This window comes from Chiloscyllium plagiosum, unplaced genomic scaffold (genome assembly GCF_037043375.1).
Source record: "Chiloscyllium plagiosum isolate Xiang-an unplaced genomic scaffold, Cpla_swu_hap1 HiC_scaffold_4, whole genome shotgun sequence".
NCBI lineage: Eukaryota > Metazoa > Chordata > Chondrichthyes > Orectolobiformes > Hemiscylliidae > Chiloscyllium > Chiloscyllium plagiosum.
The window spans coordinates 111105946-111132113 of NW_028270142.1; the positions used below are offsets into that span (position 1 = coordinate 111105946).

A 26168-nucleotide genomic window follows, 5' to 3' on the forward strand; every position below is an offset into this window, starting at 1 on the left:
CACACAGATTCCTTAACAGAGAGCAACATGATCATTGTGGTAGCAGTCCTTAAAAGAGAGGTGGATGAAAGCTTTTTTCCCTGCATCATGTCAACTTCCTGTTTTGCTCTATTCTGAAGATGTATGCTTATCGGGAGATTTCTATCATGAGAGTAGGACAGAGTCGGATGCTGGCCTTTTATATCTGGGACATAGATTCCAGTGAAAATAATGAATTTCTAGTATTAAGATCCGATGCAAGATGAATTTGACTGGACTTTCTGTAGTTGCTAATGGAAATGGGTCCATAAAGCAGAAATTGCTTTCATATTAGTCATATCACCCACAAATAGGAAATTTAAAAAAATGGTACTGGCGCAACTTGAAATAGCAACAGTGCACAGGAAGCTTCACTCTGCAGCTGACTGCATTGCATCGAATAAAGAGAGAAATAACTTGCATTTCTAAGTTTTACAAGGTCAGGATAGAACAAAATGTTCCATGACCAACTAAGTACTTTGGTTGAAGTGTAGTCACTGTCATAATGTAGGGAAACAAGTTGCCAATTTGTATACAACAGTGGCTCAATAATTTATTGTAGTGATGATAAATTGAGGATAACCATTGGCCAAGGTTTAAAGAGAGCCCATCTCTCTTTGTTGAAAAGATCTTCCACTCTGAGCAAGGGTGAATGACAGGGTCGAGCTTTCAGGTTTCATCTTAAAGATGGAAGCTCTGACAGCACTGCATGTTTTCATTTAGCACTGAAGTCCCAGCCTGGATTATAGAGTGGGATTCGTACCACTGAATGAATCATCTGATTCAGTGTATTACCAACCAAAAGGTGGAGGGGAGAGAAAAATTACTGCAAAAAGACCCAATTCAAGAAAGTTTTAAAATTATGACTCAAGATTAGTACAATATTTCAGGGGAATTTTGACCTCTTTATTTTGAAGGAGCGAGGCTCAGGCTCAGCAGATGTCTCAATCTGTCTTCAGAACCTGGAAATTAATGGAGCGAATAGAATGCTGCAGCACAGAATAAAGTTAGTTGTCCCATCTATCCCTCCTGTTGTATTTCCCCTTAAGTTATCCAGACAAATTTCATTTTCTAACTCACTTCCGATATTCTTTGATAGATGTTTGTACTTCTTTTCTCATGTTGTTAGCTATTTGAGAAGAGTGGGTGGAGGTTAGTAGCCATGCTTGTTTTTTCAGTTGGTAGAACTCTGAATCAGAAGATTGCGGGTTCAAGTCCCAATTCAGAAATGTCACATATAATCTGGGTTGGGATCCCAATGCATTGTGGAGAGCACCATCAACGCATCCACCTTTCTGATGAGAGTTTAAACCCTGTGCCCAGTGTGTCTCCTTTGGTGGAAGTGAAACACTTTCATCACAATTTCAATGAAAAGCAGCGATGTTCTCCCAGGCTTTTGGCCAGTAATTGTTCTCAATTAACAATGATTTGGTGTGCTGTATTTTCTTTAAGCTCTTTTCAAGTTCTGAGAATTTTTCCAGACTGGGCCCATCTATAAGTTTAATGGGCCAGCATGCTTCAATTCACTTGCTGGTCTCCACAGATACATGGATTCATTCCTCTAAGGAAATAAAGTGACAAATCTTCACACAGGAAGTTTCCTCTCTTCCCTAGATGTTATTTGGCTTGTAAGTGGTGGCAAATATTCTGCCAAACATCCCTCCTTTTTGTTAGGAATGCACAAGTGATTAGATTCATTGTGTGGCCCTTTTAAAGATGTCTCCAGTCAAACACGTACGGTAAATTAAATGGGGTTGTTTTACGCACAACCTGACAGGACTTTGAGGTTGCTGCTCTACTCCACAGCCGAGCAAAGACATTGGTGTTTGCCTTACCAAGAAAAGATCAAAACTCTCAACAAAGACCCAATTCATGAAAGTTTTAAAACTATGGCGCAGAACTAGTAGAATATTTCAGGGAATTTTGACCTCTTTAGTTCTAAGGAGTGAGGCTCAGGTTCAGCAGATTTCTCAGAACCTGGAAAATAATAGAATGAATAGAATGCTGCAGCACAGAGTAAAGTTAGTTGTCCCATCTATCCCTCCTGTTGTATTTCCCCTAAGTTATTCAGACAAATTTCATTTTCTAATCACTTCCCATATTCTTTGATAGGATTTCTGAATATCCAACTTACAGGCATTTAGATTAGAATACCTACAGCGTGGAAACAGGCCCTCCAACCCAACAAGTCCACACTGACCCTCCGAAGAGTAACCCTCCCCCCGCCATTTCCTTATACTTACTCCTGACTAATGCACCTAACACAATGGATGATTTAGCATGGCCAATTCACCTTTGGCTTGTGGGAGGAAACCCACACAGACAACAGGGAGAATATGTAAACTCCACACAGTCACCCAAGGCTGGAGTTGAACCTAGGTCCCTGGTGCTGTGAGGCAGCAGTGCTAACCACTGAGCCACCGTGTCACCACTTTGTACAAACAAACATGATCCCACACTGGAGGGTAATTTGAAAGATCCAATATACAAACGATTATTGCACTTAAAAACACTATGTAAAAGATATTGAAAATACTTGTAGAACAATGGGGAAAGAGCAGGACTAATTGTACAGTTAATTCAATGTGCTGGCACAAACACAATAGACTGAGCGGTCTCTATTGTGCTGCAAGATTCTACACAATTTTTTTACACAGATTCCAAGTGAAGAAATCAATGAACTTCTTTTAGAGACAACTAATCTGCTGTACTGAAGGATTCAACTATGTGCTCAATTGTGAACTTTCTGCAGAGTGCTGATCCTAACTGTCGCTACCGTATCTCTCATCACAGGAATACTACTTCAGATTATTGACCAGATGCTCATAAGTAGAATATTCTTTGGAGTAGTTTAGCAATCAATGATTTGCTAAAAATACATATGGCAAGGCACCAAGTGAAATGGCCACATTAACAATGTAGATCTGGAGGAAAGGATTGGCTCATTCAGATATTGCACTCCAGAAGACTGATGAACTATTTAATACTGAAAGACATCAAGGCATGCTTTTTTCAGTTGCAATGACAAATGTTTCAATGTCAGCTCTAGTCCATATAAGGTTCACAATGGTAGATGGAAAATAATATTTTTATCTGTACAATACAGGGCTATGAAGATTGTTCATGTCTAATATTACTCGGAGGAATTCAGCATTGAAGGTTTGTTGAAAAAATGAATTATTTCAAGTTTTGTTGAATTCTCTAGAGTGGTTTCTTTGAAATAGGTCATTGAAAAGTCACTGTGCACATTCAAGATTATTGTTAATAAGGCTTCCTCAAAATCATATGGTATGCTATTTTGCTGTAGGTCTCTGCTGTAACTGTTTTGAACAGTGATTGGCTTGGAGATGTTTTGGTTTTAACTGGTTAATTTGGAGGAAACCCTGATAAGAACAAACTTCCCAGCTGATCACTGTCAATTCTGAAATGATGTATTTGCAGAGACTAAGAATACACCAGTAATTGTAGACTGCACATGCCCATATACACAATAAAAAAAAATTAAAAGGAAACAAAACAAATTACTTTGCCTGATACTTTTTTGTTACATTTTGCAATACATATTTTCATTTAATTACATTCATTTGTATGTGTATGCTGGCGTTTTATTTTGTAAATGTGTCATAGAGGTGAGCAGGATACAGCCTTTTTTGGAAAGCAAACCCTCTAATTGTATTCAGGGTGAAACCTATTTGTCATTTTGAAAGAGTGATTGAAAAAGTATCTCAAGATTATATTTCCTGACCAAGCTATGCCTTGGCAAAACTTCAGAGACAACCTTTTAATGGCTTGACCACACCACCCAGAGCTTCAGAGCCACAGACTCTGGAAGAATCAATGCTTTAACCTTTTGCCTTCAAAAATAATCTATTGGTCAAAGCGCGGTTGTTTTCAGAAAGCCAGTCTCTGCGGAGAAATCTTTATTTTTCTGTTTTCCTGAAGTGAGTGAGTATGTGTGTATGTGTGTGTGTGTGTGTTTGTGTGTGCACGCGTGCGCAGTCAGTCAGAGATCTGTGTTCCAGTCAGTCAGGGGTCTGTGTTCCAGTCAGTCAGGGGTCTGTGTTCCAGTCAGTCGGGGGGTCTGTGTTTCAGTCAGTCATGGGTCTGTGTTCCAGTCAGTCATGGGTCTGTGTTCCAGTCAGTCGGGAGGTCTGTGTTTCAGTCAGTTAGGGGTCTGTGTTCCAGTCAGTCAGGGGTCTGTGTTCCAGGATTCCCTGCTCTTTTCCCTTTGGTGGGAGAGTCCAGAACAGCAGCCAGGAGTCTGGTTTAGGGTGAGAGGGGAAATACTTAAAAGGGGCAACCTTTTCACGCAGAGGATGGTGCATGTATGGAATGAGCTGCCAGAGAAAGTGGTGGAGGCTGGTATGATTACAACATTTCAAAGGCATCTGGATGGATATGCAAATAGAAAAGGTTTAGAGGGCCAAGTGCTGGTAAATGGGACAAGAATAATTTAGGATATCTGGTTGGCATGGATGAGTTGGACCGAAGGGTCTGATTCCGTGCTGTACATCTCTTTGTACAGCACAGAAACAGACCCTTCGGTCTAACCAGTCCGGACCGAACATAATTCCAAGCTAAACAAAATCCACCTGCCTGCTCCTGGCCCATATCCCTCCAAATTTTTCCTATTCATGTATCTATCCATACGTCTTTTAAACATTATAATTGTACCCGCATCCAGATCTTCCTCAGGAATTTCCTTCCACACGTCAACCATCCTCTGTGTAAAAGAATTGCCTCTTGAGTCTTTTTGAAAACTTTCTCCTCTCACCTTAAAAATGTGCCCCCTCATCTTGAAAATGCCCATCCTAGGGAAAAGACAACTGCCATTAATTCTATCTGTACATCTCATTATTTTATAAACTTCTATCAGGTCGGCTGTCAACCTCCTACGCACCAGTGAAAAATGTCACAGCTTATCTAGCCTTTCTGTATAACTCAAACCTTCTAAACCCAGAAACATCCTGGTAAATCTCTTCTGAACCCTCTCCCCCATTGATAATACCATTCTTATAAGTGGACATAGTACTCCAGAAGAGGCCTTATCAATTATCTGTACAACTTCACATGACTTCCCAGCTCCTATACTCAAAGGACTGAGCAAAAGCCTTTTTCACCACCCTGTCTATATGTGACACAAATTTCAAAGAATTATCTACCTGCATCTCTGTTCTGCAACACTACCAAAATGAGATTAGATGTGCATAAAAGTCTGATGAATAATGTGTAAAATTCCATGAGTAGAGCATTAAAGGATGGTCAGGGAATATTCCACACAAACCTATTCTGAGGCAATATTTGTTTGAGGAAAAGAAAATTTCAGTGTCGCATATGATTTGCTCATTAATAATGAGACTTTGGACATGCATAGAGACCTCAGATTTGAGATATTTCAGAGGTTACACCAGAGTCACTTAGCTACCACAAAGGGTCAAGCAAGAGTTTGAAATTCTGGTTGGTGGCCAAGGCTCTCAAAGTCATTAGATGAGATGATTTCTAATTGCATCAAATATACAATCTATTGACAGGAGTAAAAGGAATGACTGATGGGATCTTAAGTTCTGTCCAAGGCAAGGGAGAGGGGGGATGACTCCCATGCCAATGTAATAAGGAATTACAATAATTCCCCAGCATAAACACCTCTCAGACTTCCAGCTTCAGGTGTTTGTGTGGCTTCATGGTCAAAACCAATAAGGCCAGTTTCTTGAGAATGTTTTACTTTGGTAAGCTTATCTTGCGGAAGCTGTTTTGTTACTTCTTGCAAATAATATACAATATATTTTTAAGAGACATACTCATAATATAATCACCCTATACCATCTTAAGTGGGGTCACTTGAAGCATGACATGCCAATAAAAGGGAGCTGTAATTTGCAATGAATAAATTTTCTTCAACTTAGCCTGAATACTGAAAAGCCTGTGATTGTAAAATAAATGTATATGCAAGGAGCAGTCTTAAATGTCAGTTTAATCCTTCAGTACAACGTTAAACACAATTAGATCATATGTTACAGGACATAACATAACATAATATTGCTTCGTGAGGTAAATTCCCATGCTGAAAGTAGAAGTTGACAACATGATTACAGGTTGTGGTGACAGAGAAGGCAAATGAAATGGTGGGAATAAACAGGAGTACATTGTAGTTTCTACAAGAAAGCAATCTTCTATTGCTTTGATCAGTTATTGATGGGGCTGAGAAGAGGCCTAAGTAGTGATGTGGTATCATCTAGTAATTCTCATTCTACCCAATAGAATTTCAGAGAAAGCATAGAGAGTTCAAATTTTCGACCTCCATTGAGAAGATTGAGGACACAATTGAAGAGATTGATGAAACTCCACAGTAGTCAAAGATAAGAGACTGATCCAGAGGTCTTTTTTTTTGTTTTGGTGGTGAGGACATGTTGTCTAAGTGTAGTGTAAAAAGTTAATGAAAATATGTCAATGAAATAGTCTACCTCATCAAGGGAAGTGATGCAGGGTCACATGGCTATCAGGAGAGTTTTCACTCTTGAAGCCTTGTGTCAAGCCTTCCACTAATTGGTTCAATTCCCACACCGATTGAGGTAACAATGAAGGATTCTCCTTCTCAACCTCTCCGCTCACCTGAGGCAAGGTGACCCTCAGGTTAAACCATCACCAGTCATCTGGAAGAGCAGCCCCATGGTCTACTAAGACAATGGCAACTTTACCCTTTGTTCATATTTACCATGCTAAACAATAGGTAAAATAGGTAAAAGAAAGATAATACTTGCAGAAATCCAAGCTATCTATGATCTTTATCTGCCACACACCCAGACAGAAGGGAACTAGCACATCCAAATCACTAAACTCACTACTGTAACTTGTAGAAGGTTGAACTGATGCAGTTAATCTGTTGCTTGTTGTCTTGATCAATGGTGACCTTTGGAGAGAGTTGGCTACGAAGTATGGGAGTCTAAAAGTGTCGCACTGGAAAAGCACAGCTGGTCAGGCAGCATCCGAAGAGCAGGAAAGTCGAGCATATTCCTGATGAAGAGTCAACTGTCCTGCACCTCAGATGCTGCCTGACCTGCTGTGCTTTTCCAGCACCGCATTTCTTGACTCTGATCTCCAGCATCTGCAATCTTCATTCTCCCCAGCTGAAGTATGGCACGTGGTCAGTATATCGCACAGTTTCTCCTTCAATGTACCTTGGATATGGAATATTTGGCTGACCAGGTGTAGGTTGCTATACAGGTTTTGGCAAAATTTAAGTACAAGCTGCAATTTACATATTCAGAACCAAAGAGATCGGGGAGGGTTTGCTAATCTAGCATAGTGTGGGCAATAAAACCACAGATATCCCTCAAACTATAGGTCATGTATGTCTGTGCAGGTCAACTTAATATTGGCACGGTGGGGATTAAGGGTTTGAAAACTCTCATTTAGGTAGAATTTGATACTCACACCAGAGGGTAGATTTTCTTTCATGAAGTGAACAGACACTATAACACACATTGGAAACGTGGGCGGCACGGTGGTTAGCACTGCTGCCTCACAGCGCCAGAGACCCGGGTTCAATTCCCACCTCAGGAAACTGTCTGTATGGAGTTTGCACATTCTCCCCGTGTCTGCGTGGGTTTCCTCCAGGCGCTCCGGTTTCCTCCCACAGTCCAAAAATGTGCAGGTTAGGTGAATTGGCCATGCTAAATTGCCCGTAGTGTTAGGTGAAGGGGTAAATGTAGGGGAATAGGTCTGGGTGGGTTGCTCTTCGGAGGGTCGGTGTGAACTTGTTGGGCCGAAGGGCCTGTTTCCACACTCTAAGTAATCTAATCTAAATCCGATGGGGGCTGTCACATAGCCTTGCTCAGCATTGGAGGGATCTTGTTTCAGATCTCCTACTCAGGGTCTATGAGGAAGAACAAATCTGTTCACCATCTATGTAAGTTCATCACCAAGAAGTCAAATAATGGATTCAGAAGAAATATTGTTGCCCAGAGGCAGTGGGAATGTGATTCAGCTGCATGTAATGTTACAGAAAATGCCTCTTTCTACCATATATACTCCAATTCTGCATAAGACTCTAGTATAGAATTTGGTCAGAGAATCTCAGAGACAAGAATATGCTAAGAAGGTTACAATATTATTGAACGGTAAGGAGATTGAATATCAAACAGCCCCAATGGGAACATGTAGACAAAAACAAAATTTCTTTACACTGACATTTGCAAGCCCCAGTCTTAACTTCCTTCTTCTTTGTAAGCATTCTGTCATGTCCAGCAATGGTTCCTTGAGTTTGGAGGGGAAACAGGCTGCAACCACAGATAGTGACTGTGCAAGAAGCGCCTCAGCTGATTGCTACCTTCCGGATGTCAGTGTTTTAGAAGGAAGAAGCCTGGGTTAAGCCCATACCACTTCCGAACCGGCAGAGTCACGCCACACCACGCCTGTCAGGGAGAATGGCTGAGCTGGAGAGCTGGGAGTTTGGCAAAAGCGACTTTGTCTTATTGGATAACCTCACCATAGAAGAGTTCTTAGCGAATTTGAAAGTGAGGTGAGTCTTTAGGTGGGAAGTGATTAGAAGCTGAAATGAAGGCAGGAAGTAAAACTGAAAGGGTTTAATGCTCCTTTCACTTGGTATTTACGAAGTCAGAGACACAAAAATTAAAATAAAATCCTTGGAAATGTGCAAGAAAATGAAATGAAGTAGTACAGAGTGACCACATTACATGACATTTGATGTAAAGATTGTAGTAGAAGATAACAGAGCATTGTGATAAAGCAGAAGCAAATTTAAAACAAATCCTAGGAAAGTAGTTTCTTGTCAAAGCTGTGGAAGCATCAATCAAGTAAAGCAAAGTATGATGGAGTCTAATATGTAATTGGATGCTTGGTTGAAAATTGGCTCTAAAGTGACACAAATTGATTAATTAAATGACGTTTTTATGTTAGCTCTGGCTATTAATAGTATATTTGTTTCCGAGTAAGGCAACTTTGTTCACACCCAAATCCAGAAAATAATTTCAGCTTGCAATTGGTCAGCTCATCTGTTGTTATAAATCTTATCGGTGCCTTTGTTGCTTCCAGACTTGACTAATTACAATGTTGTCCTAGTCACCGAAACATGCCCTCTAACCCACTCTTCCAACATCCACCTGACACCTCACCCCCAGCTCACCTTGACCCCTGCAATAAACATAAGAACTGAGAGCAGGAATAGCCCCTCAACTCTGCTCCACTGTTCAGTACAATCATGGCTGATCTCAGCCTCAACTCTACCTGTTCTCTATAACTCTTTATCCATTATTAATTTAAAATCCGTCTTTCTCTTCCTTAAATTTACTCAATGTCCTAGCATCTGCCACACTCTGGTAGAGCGAGTACAAACCCATCCTACTCAATCTGTCCCCATAAGATCTGTCTGTTCATATCTACTATCAGCTGACATAGAACAGGTTCATAATAGTGTGAGTAGTCAGCATTCGCATCCTTCCAAATGATGGCTTGTCATATTTCTCCACATAATGGGAAATGGAGCACTCTGACAAGGATGGTGATGAATGACAATGTGGAATTTTAGCATTGGGCCTTATTCAGGTAAACGCGTCATGCCTTCCTGATGAAGGGCTTTTGCCTGACCTGCTGTGCTTTTCCAGCACCACTCGAATCTAGACCCCGATCGTGAGCATCTACAGTCCTCACTTTCGCCTGAATGCCTCACCAGTCATGATGCAAAGAAACAGCAGGAGATTGCAAATGCTGCATTAATATTGAATCCCTCTCCTCTCAACCACAAAAGGCATCACCACGTTTAAGAGTGTTGCAGTATATTTAAAGTTAGCGTTGAGAGGGAATTGGTTGCGTGCCCCTAAGCAGCCGATATGACCTTGCATTAGTAGCCTGCTTTGTGGCCTGCAGGCACCCCTTTTAAGGTCACGTCTAATCACTTCTGATTCACAGAGCTGTCTGTGTTAAATCTGCAAGGACCACTGACATGATCAACATTGCTTTTAATCAGCATTTACATCCCACACAGTTAGACACTATGAATTTCATATGCAGGATGATATGATTACGAATGACTTAAAGCTGCACTCTGTAAGTGCATGATGGATCCAATGGCTTGATAAAGAGCCTCCCTTCACTCAAAGGTGAAGCCCACATTATTGTACAGCAAACAGACACTGCGTCCACTCACTCTAGGCATAGTCACAGCCATTTCCCATTCATTGGTCACATTTAGGAATTGAGAGATCAAGGAAGACAACATACAGTTAGGGTTAGGATGAGTGTTAGGCTAAGCCCGTGTCCCAGGCCGAGCTAAATCAGATAACCCCCAACCCCCCAACAACCAACATGCCCCTCTAAACTAGCTTTCTATGGATAGTCAATCTCCACTGAGCCCCCACTTGCTCCCACCTACCACTTGAACTATATCTCCAACCTTTACCCCTGAATTCCATCACTACAGTTTGGTCTTGCCCACCATCGTCATACATACTCTGTCCTCTGACACCTCAGTGGAGGTGACCATCAATAACCCACGCACTCCTGCAGCATCCGATGTCTAGCTCCCCCCTCACCTTTCATGTTGAATCTCCCCACTTCATCATCCTTGTCCCACCTGCATCCCAGGTTACTGTGTCTAGTTCTAAGTGTTGAGTCCCCCAACCTAAACATTCATTCCATTGATACCCCACCCACCCCCACTCCCTGGACTGACCATGCTCTATCTCCAGACCAGTTGGGATGGTCAACCCTGACAGATGACTGATGGACCTCTGGCTGTTCTCTGTGCATCTCCTCAATTGACAATCTGCAAATTTCCATCCTGGCTGTACAGGATATGCAGGACTGAGTATGGTCCTCTCTCCGTACTGCAGTGAAATAGATCCCTTGACACACACTACCTCAACTGGATTCTGACTGTACTCAAGCCCCTGTACTGATCATGGATACTGCCCATGACAGATTCCACTATGACTCTCTGAGTAACAGCAGCCCCTCCCCTGACTTGATTTGACTTGAGACATGACCACTTAGTTGTTGCACATGCAGTGTGTTTGTCCGGTAAGCTGTCAGAACATGCTGATAGTGTGAGATTGATGTAGCACTGTACCATTCGGCAACATGTCCAGCCCTTTGACTGATGGCTGCTGAACAGTATGAAAAGCTGATTCTGTACTAAACTGCAAAGCAAAACAGAAGTGCTATGGTCTTTAAACAGCAACTGAGAGGGTAAAGTGAGAAAAAGGACAGGCAAGATGGGGATACTTTCCAATAAAAATCACCAGTGCTCTCCAAAGCGCAGCATCAAAGTGCTGAAGTATTCTGTGAGTGGGTCAGAGATGTACCATGACATTTTCAAGAGGCTGGCATTCGGTAAATGCCAGTGCCTTTGGGCATGGGTTGTGTACAGTTACAGCCGACGGACCATAATCTGTTATCCAAGATGGAAGTCCCGAGGAGTAAGCTGGATTGTCCAGGTACCTGGTCAGACATTCACGTTGAGAACTGTTGGCACCTATTGTCTATTTGGCTGGTGGAGAGTGCACTTTAGTGAGATGAGATGAATTCAATAATGAGGGTGAATATATTCAATAAACCTCAATAAAAGGCACCTCCTCTCTCATTTGTGAGAATCAAATCTTGATATCTGCAACTTAGTTGAAAAATGCAACTTGTTTCTCTCCATGTGGAGAACTGCTGCTGAACAATTACATTAACTGTAGTGTGGCTAATGGGAAATGTGTCATTAAATGGAAGACACTAAACTACACCTTGGAAGATAGCTCCAAGCAATCTTGTGCATCCATACATCAGTTGCAGATGCACCAGGACTCTGGCAAACATCGTCCTTTTGCTAAAAGAGACTGCATTCAGTTTGTCAAGAATTTTGTGGTCAACTGTTTGCATGTGGTCATTGCACTTCCTCCAACGCTGCCTCCAGATTGGCAGAGGTATTGACTGGTATTGACTGCAATGACTGTGTGCACCCATTACCTTTGCCAGTATGTCTGGAGAACCTCCATTCTCTGTATAAAAAGAACAATTTTATCTTTAATTATTCTCTCATGGGATGTGGGCATCTCTGGTAAGGTCAGCATTGTAACCCATACCTAATTGCTCCTTGAACTGAATGGTAAGGACAATTAAGGGTCAACCACATTGTTGCCTGGAGTCAAATGTAGGCCAGATCAGGAAAGGATGGCTTTTGTGGTGCACTAGTAGTGTCCCTACCTCTGAGCCTGAAGACCGGCTTTCAATTTTTACCTGCTTCATTGGTATGTTATACCATCTCTGAACAGGTTAATTAGAAAACATTTACCTTTGCAAAAAGTCAAACAGATTTTATTTCTTACAACAGTTAATAATACTATCCTAATCAACATGATTGAAAATGTCTTTCAATCCTAGATTTTATTAAATTAATTTAAATTCCACCAACCAGCATTGCAGAATTTGACTTTCTGTCATTGGAGAATGAACCTGAGCTATTTGACTACATTACCTCTCTTAATCTTTTAATCTCCTCCACCAAAAATCTCCACTGCAGCATCCAATAGGTTGTAGTTCCCTTTCAATGCAATTGCAGGTCAGATTCTCTTAAATCATAGCTCTGGGCAAATGCACCAGCTGCAATGCACCTCCCCTTTAAGAGGGAAGTCTTAAGCAGTGGAGGCCAGCCTTAAGTAGTGCAAACCACTCAAAATATTGGTTCCCCGCTGATACATCCAGCCAGTGAATACAATGTGAATAGCACTGCCTGGATGCAGAAATCATTCAAATGAATGAGCAGATTGAAGCCTGCATTACCAACAAAGTGCAGGGTAGTCAATCTGATTCCAATCTCTGAACTCCTCTTATCCCCACGAAACTAAAATATTTCCCTGTTTCTGTACTGCCAAACAGCTATAAATTGTCAAGTAATGGCAAGTGTGGATTCTAACAGCTTGCATTTAATATGAAGGAGGGAAAGCTACAGGTTTTCTTTATTATAAGTCATTCTCAGCCTCTGGGCATACTTATGAAAACATTATTTATTGCAATCTTTAGTTTGTCAAGGGGCATTAAGAATATTCACTGAGTGCTGGACTGGAGTGACATATAGATCAGACTGTCTTGGAATGCCAGATCCCTTTAACTGAATGACATTAGAATCATAGAATAGTCAAATATTTCAGTGCAAAAGGAAGCCATTCCACCTATCATGGCTGTAATGGCTTCTGAAATGGCTACCCAGCTATGCCTGTTCGACCACCTATCTCTGTGGCCCTCTGAATTCATCAGTTTCAAATATGTCACAAGCCTTCTTTCGAAACCTCTGTGGAATCCACCTCCCAACTCTCTCAGGCAGCACCATTCAAATCCTAGCAACAAAGAAGTTTCTCTTCATCTTATTCCTAGCTCTGTTGCTGACAAGCTGGAAATTGTGATCCTGAGTTACTGAAATGGGAGTTAAACAACTCTGCAGCAGCTTTCACAATAATTTTCTGGTACCAGCCCACACCCTGCTCAGGTGGGATTTGTGCTTGCGATTTCATTAACTCAGCAAGTAGGCTATTGTATCCATGCAACAGCTTTACCATCCTAGTACAAAAGAGGTAGAGGAAGGAATGGTGCTGTAGTGGTGCTGGTTTTAACACAGAAGAGAATGTAGGGAGTTTCTACTTAAAACAGAATATTTGGATTTAGAGGACCAAATATGTTTGTCAGGTCCAGTTTAAGCATGGAGGCGATATTAGGATCCACCTGAAATCAAACAAGACAAGAAAACAAGAATGCCAGGAGATGGAAAACAAAGAGTAACAGGGTCAAAAACAAATTGGTGCTGATTGTGTCTGAAACGGATTTTTTTCTTCTATTGTAGGTTTGATAAGAACAGAATCTATACCTACATTGGAGAAGTGGTTGTCTCAGTAAATCCATACCAGCATGTTGATTTATATGGAAGAGACATGATCGAACACTACAAAGGAAGAGAACTGTACGAAAGACCACCACATTTGTATGCCATTGCAGATTCAGCTTACAAAGCCATGAAAAGGAGAGCCAAGGACACATGCATCGTAATATCAGGTACATTAAAATAGCTTAGAATGGGTAATACAGCAATGGAAGGATGCAAAAGAATTTGGGTGTTATTAATGAAATATGCTTTTAAAGAGAGAGAGAGACTAAAATGGTTTTGGAAAAAAATTACTGAGTACATACTTTAAAAAAATATTATTCACATTGTTTGTTTGAAAGCGATTTCAATCATGTAGATAAAAAGTGGGCAATCTCCTTGGCAGTAGAGTCTCAAGGCTGACCAGATGATGTTATTTTAATAAAATGACTCAATCGTCGTTTGACATATTTTACAAATTAGTAAAATTAAATCACTGCTACTGAACTACTGTATTCGATTTTTATTCGTAAAATAACATATTGTAATCAATGTGTTTGGATATGCTATGACACACTTATGGGGCATGTGGGATTTGAACTCAGACCTCCTGGCTCGAGAGGTAAGGACTCTACTGCGCTACAAGAGCCCTCCAAAAGACTGTTTGATAACTGCTAGCACAACTGGCAGTGGCACAATTCAAACCCATACTTTCAAAGCGACTGAAGTCTAGGTCCAACACCTTTGACGCATTACCCCACAGAGCAGCTGTAAATATTTTCTAATAAACCTGTTCAGTAAGGTTATTATATACATCTGGAGCAGGTAGGAGTTGAACCTGATATTTTGTCAAGAGACCCCTAGACCAAGCTGTAGGGATGCTACCAATACCTCCTATAAATGTTGTAATTTAACCAACCCATACAGTTATGACACATGCTCAGAATAGGTGGGGCTTGGACCCAGGTCTCCAAGATAGGTACAGTACCACTGTGCCTAAAGAGTCCTCAGACAAAGTTGCTCTATTCATCCATAGTGCCCAGCTAATTGACTGAAATGACTAATTGTGGGATGAGAGGAAGGTGAAACAAGATTGAAATGTTTGGGGAAGATGGGAATGGAAGTAGACCATTCAGCCGCTTTGTCTGTTTTACCATTTGGTTAAAAAGTAACTGTTCTGTGTTTCAATCTATCTACATCTGTCAATATCCCTTATGTAACCAAAATCTATCGATCCCAGTTTTGAAACTGCCTATTCACTCAGCATCTACTTTTTAGAAGAGAGAATTCCACATATCTATCACTGTGTGTGTGAACAGGTGGTTCCTGGTTTAGATTCCTGAAAGACCTAGAACCAACTTTAATCCTGTGTGCTAAAGATTCCCTCATGTGTGAGTGAGTTCCTTCAATGCTACATGATGTAGCATAGATGAGGATAGCGACCTTTCTGGTCTAACTAGAAGAACCTTATAGACTAACCATTTGTAGCACATAATCTATTTACAGATTGTGTGAACATACTCCACGTTACTCCAGAGACTGTTAGGAGCACTATAATCTCAGGTTCTGCCAGTACAGCTCCTACTTCACTCTCCGCCATGTCATAGAACCAGTGTTTTTACAGTACACAAAGAGGCCCTTTGGCCCATTGTGTCTACATCAGTCATCAAATATCAATCCAGTCTAATCTCATTTCCAGCACTTGGCCCATCTTGTATGCTATGGTATTTTTAGTGTTATCTAGGTAATTCTTAAATGTCTTTGCCACTCTTTTAGGCACTGCATTCCAGTGACTCAAAGCCTCCTGGTGAACTTTTCTTTCCTCAAGTACCTCTTAAATCTCCTGCTCCTTACCCTGAAATTCTGTTCCCTGGTTATTGATCAGTCAACTAAAGGCAGAAGTTTCTCTGGAAGCGGCAGGGACAGGCCACTATAAATGCCGGAGGAAACACCACAGAAGCGCTTCACAGGAGGCTCCCAAGCACTGAGGATGTCACCTAGCAGGGGACGAAACATTTGCAACAAAAACTTCCAGCTCGGCGAGCAGAGCCACGGCAGTTTCTCCCTATGTCCCTCGGAACTCTGTATACCTCAATCAGATGCCCTCTCAGCTTAGCCTGCTGTACAAAAATCAACTCGACCTGGTTAATCTCTTCTCGTAGCTCAATCACTCCAGCCCAGGCAACACCCTGCTGAATCTCCTTTACAATCTGTCCAGTGCAATCACATTCTTTTTATAAAATGCTGACCAAAACTACACACAGTATTCTATCTGTAGCCTAACTAATGTTATATATAATGTAGCTTCATGGATTATCACTTACTGCACTCAATCAAGACAATTAACACTTGTGTGGACTTTTGTCTCAAGCAGGGATTTGTACCTGATGGGGCAGTACTTATGTTAGTTCTTGCAATTGAATGCTGAAATATTCAAGGTATTCATTATAGCTCCTGGTATATACATATATTACTGTTACAGGCACTTCAGGGCTGAGATTAACACTAAGCTCTTCACTTACAAACAGCAGCACACTTCAATTAATGTGTTAAATTTCAAGTGGTCCCAGTTAAGATGGAGTCAGAGATCTTTATACCCTTTGGTCTGATACGATGATGATAACCTGAGTATGTCAGTATGTACTGTATACTCGCTATGAGATATAATGCAAAACTATTATTGTTATATATTGTTTTGTATATTTACAGTTACCTCAACACCAATCTTACACAAGTCTTTGACTTTATAAATTCAGATAATCAAGAAGTTTCACTAATGATCCCCAAGTACATTCTCATCAAACTTGGAAGAAGAGTAATTTTTTTGGGTAGCAGTAGTTGACTTGGACTGTCTTCCTGATGATCTAGAATCTATAGTTCTCTCTTACCCTCAGTTTTGCTATTTAGTTCAATCCATTGAGTAATCTGTGGATGGCTCAACGATAAGTGAGGAGATTCCTGTGGTTCCACAATGCAGCCCTTCAGCAGTATGGACAATGTATGATTGGTTCAACTTTCTGTTGATTGTTGTACATTATCTATTTAAACCCCTGATCCATAACTGTTTCCCTGTTGCTAACTCTTGCACATTCTTTGAATGGCAATATTTACTCTAATATGTGACCTGTTAGGTGCAATAGGGTTGTGCTTTATCATGTACCATAATTTACATGTAGCAAAATGTTCAATATATTAGGTATGATAACATTTCAGAAGTATTTAGATGATGGTTTGAACCAGCATAGAATACAAGGCCACAGGCCAGGTACTGGAACTAAATGGAACTAAAGTAGATAACTGCTTGATGACCACAGAGATATGATGGGGCAAAGTGCCTGTTGGCATGCGATGATGCTCTGTGGCACTACCACTTAGTTATCATGAAAGACCAATTTCTTGGTGGAACCAATTTTTTAGGTAGGATAGAGATCTGAGTATACAGTTTTTTGCCCATCTGTATCTCTGATGGTGTTAGACTGTATTGGAAATGGGTAGGCATATAATTCAACAATAGTAAATAGTAGTTGAATCCTTCTATAAGACTGATGCCACATTCAGCTGCCCAACAGATTGTAGGTAACACAGTGAACTTATGATATGCCTAATCTATCACTAGGAGAAAATGAGGACTGCAGATGCTGGAGATTAGTGTCAAAAACTGTGACACTGAGGGAATTGGCTGATGTACTCATTCACAACTTGGGCCTGTTGTCTGAAATGACCACATTAGGGATGCCATGCTCTGCAAAAATCTGGTGTAAGTCTCAGATTATTCGTTCTGTGGTCGTCATATGAACCACAACCCACATTGGGAGGAATAATTGATGACAATGAAATAAGATTTTCTGTCAAAAATAAACAAATCCATCCTCATGTTGTCAATGTCTAGTGGGATTTTGGTATATAATAAGATTCTCTTTGTTCTGGCCTGTGGGTGGCACATGTTTGGTGTTTGATAATGAGTTCCATTTTGTCCTGGCAAATACGAGGAAACCACATTAATGAGTGAGTGCTGGCCCAGCAAGTGGTGATTTCCAAGTGTTCTTTATACAGTTTCCCCAAGATATCCTCTTAAACCAAAGCGGGGATGAACAGTCACTTGCCATACACTTGTCTGTCAGCAACAATTGGAAGGTGATCCCTATGAGCTGGGCTTGGGATATAGCCAATCCTTGGTGCAGTTTCGACAGATGGTGAAACATTCCCAGTCTGTAATATGTTCTTGTAAAGTCTGACTAAGTCAATTGTGATTTACTGGCCATTGTACCATTGCGAAGTGGATGTGTAACTCAAAACTTGGCTGAAGTCAGTATTATGACTGGTAAAGCTACTAACTTTATTGTGGAGAGAGCATCTACCACTCTGCAGTTTCTGCTGCATGAAGATTGTTTCATAAATGAAAACCATAAGGCAAAATCTAAATCTTTATATTCTTGGAGGCATTCTTGCAAGTTCCTTCTCTTCTAGTGGAGACTCAGGGTCTGTGTGCCATTTGAATGACCATTTTTAGACTAAAGACGTAGCCTGTAAATCTCTTACAAGCCCATGTAATTGGGAGAGCTTCCTTCTCATCACAACATCTCATGTCCCAGTTAATACTCTTACTGCATATTGGGCTGGTTTAGGACACCCCTTTAGGCTGTTTCTGGAACAGTACAGTCTCTCTGCCAGTAACTGAAGCATCGGCTTTGATTATCATTGGATATGAAGAATTATGATGTATTAAGACATCGGTAGACATAACATTTCTTCAATCTTGATAAAATGGTTCACTTGATGAGGATTTTTGAGTCTTCACATTACTGCAGATTATGTATGCAAGGTTTCTTCAAGATCGTCCTTCCTTTTGTTCCTTCACTCTTCCCAAGTCCTCCTGACATTATCACAAGGATAGGGGGTCAATTAGCTCAGTTGGCGGGATGGCTGGTTTACAATAAAGAGTGATACTAACAGCATGGATTCACTTTTCACACTGGCTGAGGTTATCTTGAAGGTCCCACTTCCACAACCTCACCTCTTCCCTGAGGCATGGTGACCCCACCCCCCTCCATCTTTAAACTATTCTCTAATGAGAGAGTGGGACTGTGCCAACTTTACCATTTATCATGGTGGGTGGTGCTAACTGCACTTAATCTTAGCAAGAACCCTTTCAGAATCTTTCAGGCACAACAGAAATAGATTCCCTTTGTCTACCCAATTAAATCCCAATTAAAACCTCAATTAGATCTTCATTCAACCTTCCAGACTAAAGGAAATAGCAAGTAAACTGTTCTGCCATGATTTAACTCTTGAATCCCCACTGTCATGCTGCTAACATTGCGTTGCACCTTTTCCATGGCCTGTATTTCCTTCGTGATGTATATTTTCTAGAATGGAAACCAGTGCTCCAGAGCAGGCTTCCAATTCCAAGCCAACATTCCGTTAATCCTTTTGATTACTTATTTTGCAGTGTACTAGCATGTTGGGATTAGGTATTGTGGGGTAGATGTTCATCTTCATTGCCTGAGCTGTCATCTGATATGACAGAACATCTTGTCCTTTACAGATCCATTTGATCTTTGCAACATTGATTTAAATAGAATGAAATATAGGTGATTTCCATAAAGGATAGGCAATTTGTCATATCAGATTACTGCCCAGGCAATGAAGATAGAAAATTACCCTTGCATTTTTCTCACCCAGCTCTCCACTTATCTTCATACATATCGTACATCATCTTTCTCAAGGCCAGTGGGGATGGTGAATTTATACCAGCTTTGTCAATGATGCTTCTTTGCAGAAATTTCATTTTAAAACTCCAAAACAATATTGCAGTTGTTCAAAAAAAGGTATCCTTTTCAGCTGTTAATTTTCTGATTGTAACTCATTTCCCTAGATATTCGAACCCTGCAATTGCAATTTCTCTTTTCTATTCTTCTCAGTTTCTAAAACCTCAATATGATGAGCTTACATCTCTGGATCTTCTGAATTTTTACAAAGCATCTCTTTATTTTGAGCTTTGTGCAGGTTTCTCACCATGAGGCCTAGCAAGGTTTCTTGTGCGATTGTCCCACACTCGTTTCATTCATGATCCACCATGCCATTATGTCACTGATGGTGTCCAGATTTATCCACTAGTTACCACAGCTGGAAGTATTCACTACTACTTGGATATCTGGGATATACTGACATACCTGAAGCTGGCACTATATTTACCAGGGTGTTGAATACCCCGTTAAGAGGTGGCACTCTATAGCTGTGTTGCACAGTTGCAGACATTCTCTTTGGGCATAGCAGAGAAATCCAGGATGCTGCTTACCCCTCTCTCACCCTCCTTCAATATCAATGTCATCCCTTCTGCATCCCAGCATTCTGACTCCAGTTTCCACAATTAAGTTCTCCAGACTTCCTCCTACAGCAGTGACCCTACCTTGACTTTTAGTGGAAGAATCCTCTAGGATTTCCCATATCCTCCTCCCTACCTTGAGTGACTTAGTCGGACAGGTCTGAATGATGAATGACCAGATCCCTTACTGATACCTGTGCTGCTCCCTGACCATTTTCCCATGTCTCCCTGGACTGGTTGAGCTGAACTCTGGACTGACCATGGCCCAATCCCAGATATCCAAGATACAGACCCCTGACTGCCCCGACATTGACACCTGACTGTGCCTTAACCCTTGGACCGATATCAGAGGCTGTCCTTGACTTATTGTGCTGGGACCCCCTCACTGACGTGTATCTCTCTGGATATGACTGAGGACTAATCCCCTGAGACTTTGAGATGTGGTTATTTGCTTGCAGCGCCCACATTGTGTTTGCCATATGTGGAGCTACCACATGATGTGAATTTGGCATAGCAACACAGGGAGTGCAGTGTCGTATCTCCCCTTCAAGTGTAATTATAATTTAAGTGTAGATTAGAGTAGTGCTGGAAAAGCACAGCAGGTCAGGCAGCATCCAAGGACCAGGAAAATCGACGTTTTGGGCAAAAGCCCTTCATATTCCTGATGAAGGGCTTTTGCCCGACACATCGATTTTCCTGCTCCTCGGATGCTGCCTGACCTGCTGTGCTTTTCCAGCACCACTCTAATCTAGACTCTGGTTTCCAGCATCTGCAGTCCTTGTTTTTATCTGATTATAATTTAATCCCACCCCCCCTCCTTCACCTTTGGTGGTATTATTCTCATGTAAACTGATTCATTAGAAACCAGAGCCAATTTAGTGGTGGTGGATAACAGGTGAAAAGCATCGCCTGCGTATCAATGATGGGAATAAGGCCATTCATTCATGTTTAAGAGGACTTCTGGATAAACAAAAAGGAGATGAATCATCTGGGTCAGCCTGTGAGAGTGGTTGTGACAAGGGATGGAATCTGTTGGCTAGGGAGCAAAACCTGTGACAGCGCCCAAAGACCATAAGACCATATGTAGAAATAGATGCAGATGGACCATTCAGCCCATCCAGTCTGCTCTGCCATTCAATGAGATCATGGCTGATCTGATAACTTTCCTGCCTTCTCCCTACAACTCTTGATTCCCTTAAAGTCTTAGTATATTCACAGCTCAGCTTTGAATATACTCAATGATTCAACTTCTACAGCCCTCTGTGATAAAGAATTCCACAGATTCACTACCATTGGAGAGAAAAAAAATCTTCCTTATCTCTATCTTAAATCAGCCTACCCTAAGATTATGCCCTCTGCTCCGAGACAAGTGAAAACAAATTTTCCACATCCACCCTGTCAAGTTCCCTAAGAATCTTGTATCTTTCAATAAGGCTGCCTCTCATTTTTCTGATATGGAGGAGCCGGTGTTGGATTGGGGTGTACAAAGTTAAAAATCACACACCAGGTTATAGTCCAACAGGTTTATTTGGCAGCACTAGCTTTTGGAAAACTGCTCCTTCGTCAGGTGGTTGTGGAGTATAAGATCGTAAGACACAGAATTTATAGCAAAGGTTTACAGTGTGATTTAACTGAAATTATACATTGAAAAATAACCTGGATTGTTTGTTAAGTCTCTCATCTTTCAGAATGACCATGTTGGTTTCAGTTCTTTCATACGTAAATCGCAGAACTTTTTTTAAAACGTTACATTCTCAAGTGAACTTTGACAATAGGTGCCATATCGGCCCAGATAATGGATTGAAGATGTGAGGTGCCCTGTGTGAGGTTGTCTGTGCCAGAATATTTAGACTGATTCTATTTCTAAAAAAGGGATTTACAGAATCTTACATGGATTCATGCAGTTTTTGAGCAAAATGAAATGCAATTCTGCCAATACAAATGCACTCCCATAAACTTACACCTGTGTGTGTGCATCTGGGTGTGTGTTTATGGGGGGTGGAGTATGAGTGTCTGTGAGAGAATGTGTGTGTGAGAGTAGAGGGGTAGAAGTCTGTGAGAGGGTGCGTGTGTGAGTGTGTATGTGTGAGCATATGTGAGAGAGCTTGTGTATGAAAGGAGGTCTGCGTGAGTGCATGGGTCTGTACGTGTGTGTGTGTGTGTATGTGTGTGTCTGTCTGTTTCTGTCTGTCTGTCTGTCTGTGTAGTGCAATGGGGTCACCTGTAGTGTGGCATGAACCTGGTCTCAGTTGAGGCCATCCCCATAGGTACCGAACTTAGCTATCAGCCTCTGCTTGGCCACTTTGCATTGTTGCCTGTCCCGAAGTCTACCTTGGATGATGGTCACCTGAAGGTTCAAGGTCAAATGTCCCAGACTGCTGAAATGTTCTCCATCTGGGAGAGAACAATCCTGTCTTGTCTGTTGATTGTTGTGCTCTATCCATTCATCCATTGCCGTAGCCTCTGCTCAGTCTTGCCAATCCTTGCCTGCAGCGTATGAGATAGACAACGTTGGCCGAGTCGTATGAGTACCTGCTGCTTACATGGTGGCTGGTGTCCTCACGTGTAATGGTGGTATCCATGTTGACACTCTGACATGTCTTACAGCATCTGTCGTGACAAGGTTGTATGGTGTTGTCCAGAAAGCTGGGCAGGTTGCTACAAACAATGATCTGTTTGAGGTTTGGTGGCTGTTTAAATGTTAGAAGTGGAGGTGTGGGGAAGGTGCTCATCCTCATTGATAATGTGTTGCAGACTGCAAAGAACATGGCATAACATTTTGGCTCCAGGGATATACTGGACAACGAAGGGTACCCTGTCGGTTGCAGCTCATGTCTGTCTCCTGAGGAGGTCATTACAGTTTCTCGCTGTGGCACTTCGGAACTGGCGGTTGATGGGTTGAGCATCGTACCCCGTTCTTAAGAGGCATCCTTGAGTACTTGCAGGTGCCCTTAACATTCCACCTCATCTGAACAGATCCTGTGTATGTGTAGGGCTTGTCTGTAGGAGCTGGCTGTTTTAATATGTTTCGGGTGAAAGGTAGAGAAGTGTAGCATCGTGAGGTTATCCGTGGATTTGCGGTAGAGTGTGGTGCTGAGGTGCCCATCCTTGATGGAAATGCACATGTCCAAGAATGTGACAGATATTAACGGTAGTCCATGGTGAGTTTGTAGGTGGAATGAAACTTGTTGATATCACTGTGTAGTTGTTTCAGTGACTCCTCACCATGGGTCCAGAGGAAGAAAATGTCGTCAATATATCTGGTATATAGTGTCGGTTGGAGGTCCTGCATAGAGAAGAGGTCTTGTTCGAATCTGTGCATGAAACTGTTGGCATCTTGGGGTGCAAATTTGATCCCCATGGCTGTTCTGTGTGCCTGGATGAAGAACGGGTTGTCAAAGGTGAAAACGTTGTGAACGAGGATAAAATGGATGAGTTGTAGGACGGTGCTCAGAGATTGACAGTTGTTGCTGTTGAGTACAGAGTCTGTTGCTGTGATGCCATCATTGTGGGGGATGCTGGGGTAGAGTGCTGAATTGTCCATTGTAATGAGGGATGCTCCTGGTTCGACTGGTCTGTGGGTGCTGAGTTTCTAAGAAATCTGTAGTGTCACAACAGAAGCTGGGTGTCCCCTGTACAATGGTTTCAAGATGCCTTCGACATAGCCAGAGAGGTTCACACAGAGGGTCTCATTGCCTGATATGATGGGACGTCATCTGGTATTTATATATGAATTGAATTGAATTGAATTTATTGTCACGTGTATCTCGTCACACTGAAAAGCTTTGTTTGCGAGCAATACAGACAGATCACATAGTTAAGTCGCATAGATAGTAAATAATAGATAAACAGTGACAAAAACAAAAACACAGGTACAGGCGAATGTTAAGAGTTTGTGAGTCCATTCAGTATTCTAACAACAGTAGGATAGAAACTATTACGAAAGTTACTGGTGCATGTGTTCAGGCTTCTGTACCTTCTCCCTGATGGTAGAGGTTGTAGAAAAACATTGCCAGGATAGGATGGATCTTTGAGAATGCTGGTGGCCTTTCCTTGACAGCGGGCCTGCTAGATGGATTCTATAGATGGGAGGTTGGCCTTTGTGATTGTCCGGGCCGAGTTCACCACTCTTCGTAACCATCTCCAATCTTAAAATGGCATAGCTGCCATACCAGGTATGAATATGGCCAGACAGAACGCTCTTGATGGCGCACCTATAAAAGTTGGAAGGGTATTCACCGTCATGCCAAATTTCCTCAGCTGCCTGAGGAAAAAGAGACATTGTTGGGCCTTTGTAACCAGTGTGTCCACATGAAGAGTCCATGAAAGCTTGTTGTGGATAACCACTCCCAGGAGCTTGACACTGTCTACTTGTTAATGCGTAGGGGGGGCATGAGTAAGTCAATAATGAATTCCTTGGTTTTGCCGGCAATGAGAGCTAGGTTGTTCTCAGTGCACCATTTTTCCAGGTCTTCCACCTCCCGTCTGTAGTCTGTTTCGTTGCCATTTGAGATTCGACTGACTACGGTGGTGTCATCAGTGAACTTGTAAATGGCATTTGGCGATGCAGTCATGGGTATACAGCGAGTACAGTAGGGGGCTGAGTACGCACCCCTGGAGGGCTCCAGTGTTGAGTGTTAGTGAGGATGAAGTAATGTTCCCAATCTTCACTGATTGTGGCCTGTGGGTCAGGAAACTGAGGATCCAGTTGCAGAGAGTGGGGCTTAGTCCGAGATCACTAAGTTTAGTAATCAGTCTCGAGGGGATTATAGTGTTGAAGGCTGAATTGTAGTCAATGAGTAGGATTCTTGTGTAGCTGTTTTTGGTGTCAAGATGTTCTAGGGAGGAGTGAAGGGCAAGTGATATGGTATCTGACGTGGATCTGTTGGTTTATTTCCTGACAGTTTGAGCATACATGTCAAGCCCAGGGCAGTGGCCCTCCGGTGGGGTCCAAGTTGACTCCTTCTTTGGTCGCCCCTTTATGGTTCCCTGTGATGACTATTCCGGTTCCTTGGTGAGATCATTGGGATCACTGCTGGCATCTTGAAAGAATTCCCAGACTCATTCATCTGACGAATTCCTCCGTGTCTGCAAGACCCAAGGGGTCCATTTTTGGTGGTGGGCAGAAATTGACCTCATTTGACCTCAGACCTTTGGGTGACCATCCTCTAAGGCAGGCTCTGTCCAGGCAACAATGCAAAGTAGCCAAGCCGAGGCTGATAGCCAAGTTCGGTACACATGGGGATGGCATCAACTGGGACCTTGGACTCATGTCACACTACAGGTGATCCCACTACACACACACACACACACACACACCTACAGACCTATACACTCACGCAGATCTTCTCTCATGCACAGAAAAGGGCCTTTCAGCCCATTGCATTCAAAGCGTCAAAAACAACTACCTAACTATTCTAATCCCATTTTCCAGTATATTCCCATTGCCTTGTATGCCTTGGCATTACAAACGCACACCCAAAGACTTCTGACATTTTATGAGAGTTTCTGCCTCTATATGTCTTACTGGCAGTGAGTTTCAAATTTCCACCTCCATTCAAGGGAAAAGTATTCCCTCTCCTCTAAACCTCTTGCCCCTTAGTTTAAGTCTATGCTCCAGGACATTTATTCCCACCACCAAGGGGAAATGTTTATTTCTGTCTGCTCTATCTATGTCCCTCATAATTATATACAGCTCAATCATTCCCACCCCCACCTCAGTCTCCTCTGTGCTAAGTAAAGTAACCAAATCTGTCCAATCTCCCTTCAAAACTAAAACTCTCCGGTCCAGGCGATATCCTGGTAAATCTCTTCTGCACCCTCTCCAGTACTGTCACATCCTTCCTATAATATGGATACCAGAACTGCACGCAGGATTCTAGCTATGGATTAAATAATGTTTTATAAAGGTCCTACATCACCTCCCTGCTCTCAAACTCTATACCTCAGCTAATAAAGGCAAGTATTTTTAAA

The 26168-nt window shown here is 41.9% G+C and overlaps 1 protein-coding gene across 2 annotated transcripts in view; it reads left to right on the forward strand.

Annotated features, from left to right (window-relative positions):
* The first annotated feature begins 8411 nt into the window (after window positions 1–8411).
* Window positions 8412–26168, forward strand: part of LOC122548945 (unconventional myosin-Id-like) — a 143702-nt gene continuing 125945 nt past the window's right edge. For both annotated transcript variants that reach the window (XM_043687950.2, XM_043687951.2), the window contains exons 1-2: window positions 8412–8536; window positions 13853–14061. In XM_043687950.2, coding sequence (XP_043543885.1) covers window positions 8442–8536; window positions 13853–14061 — 304 coding nt within the window. In that variant the 5' untranslated portion in view covers window positions 8412–8441. The remainder of the gene's footprint in view (window positions 8537–13852; window positions 14062–26168) is intronic.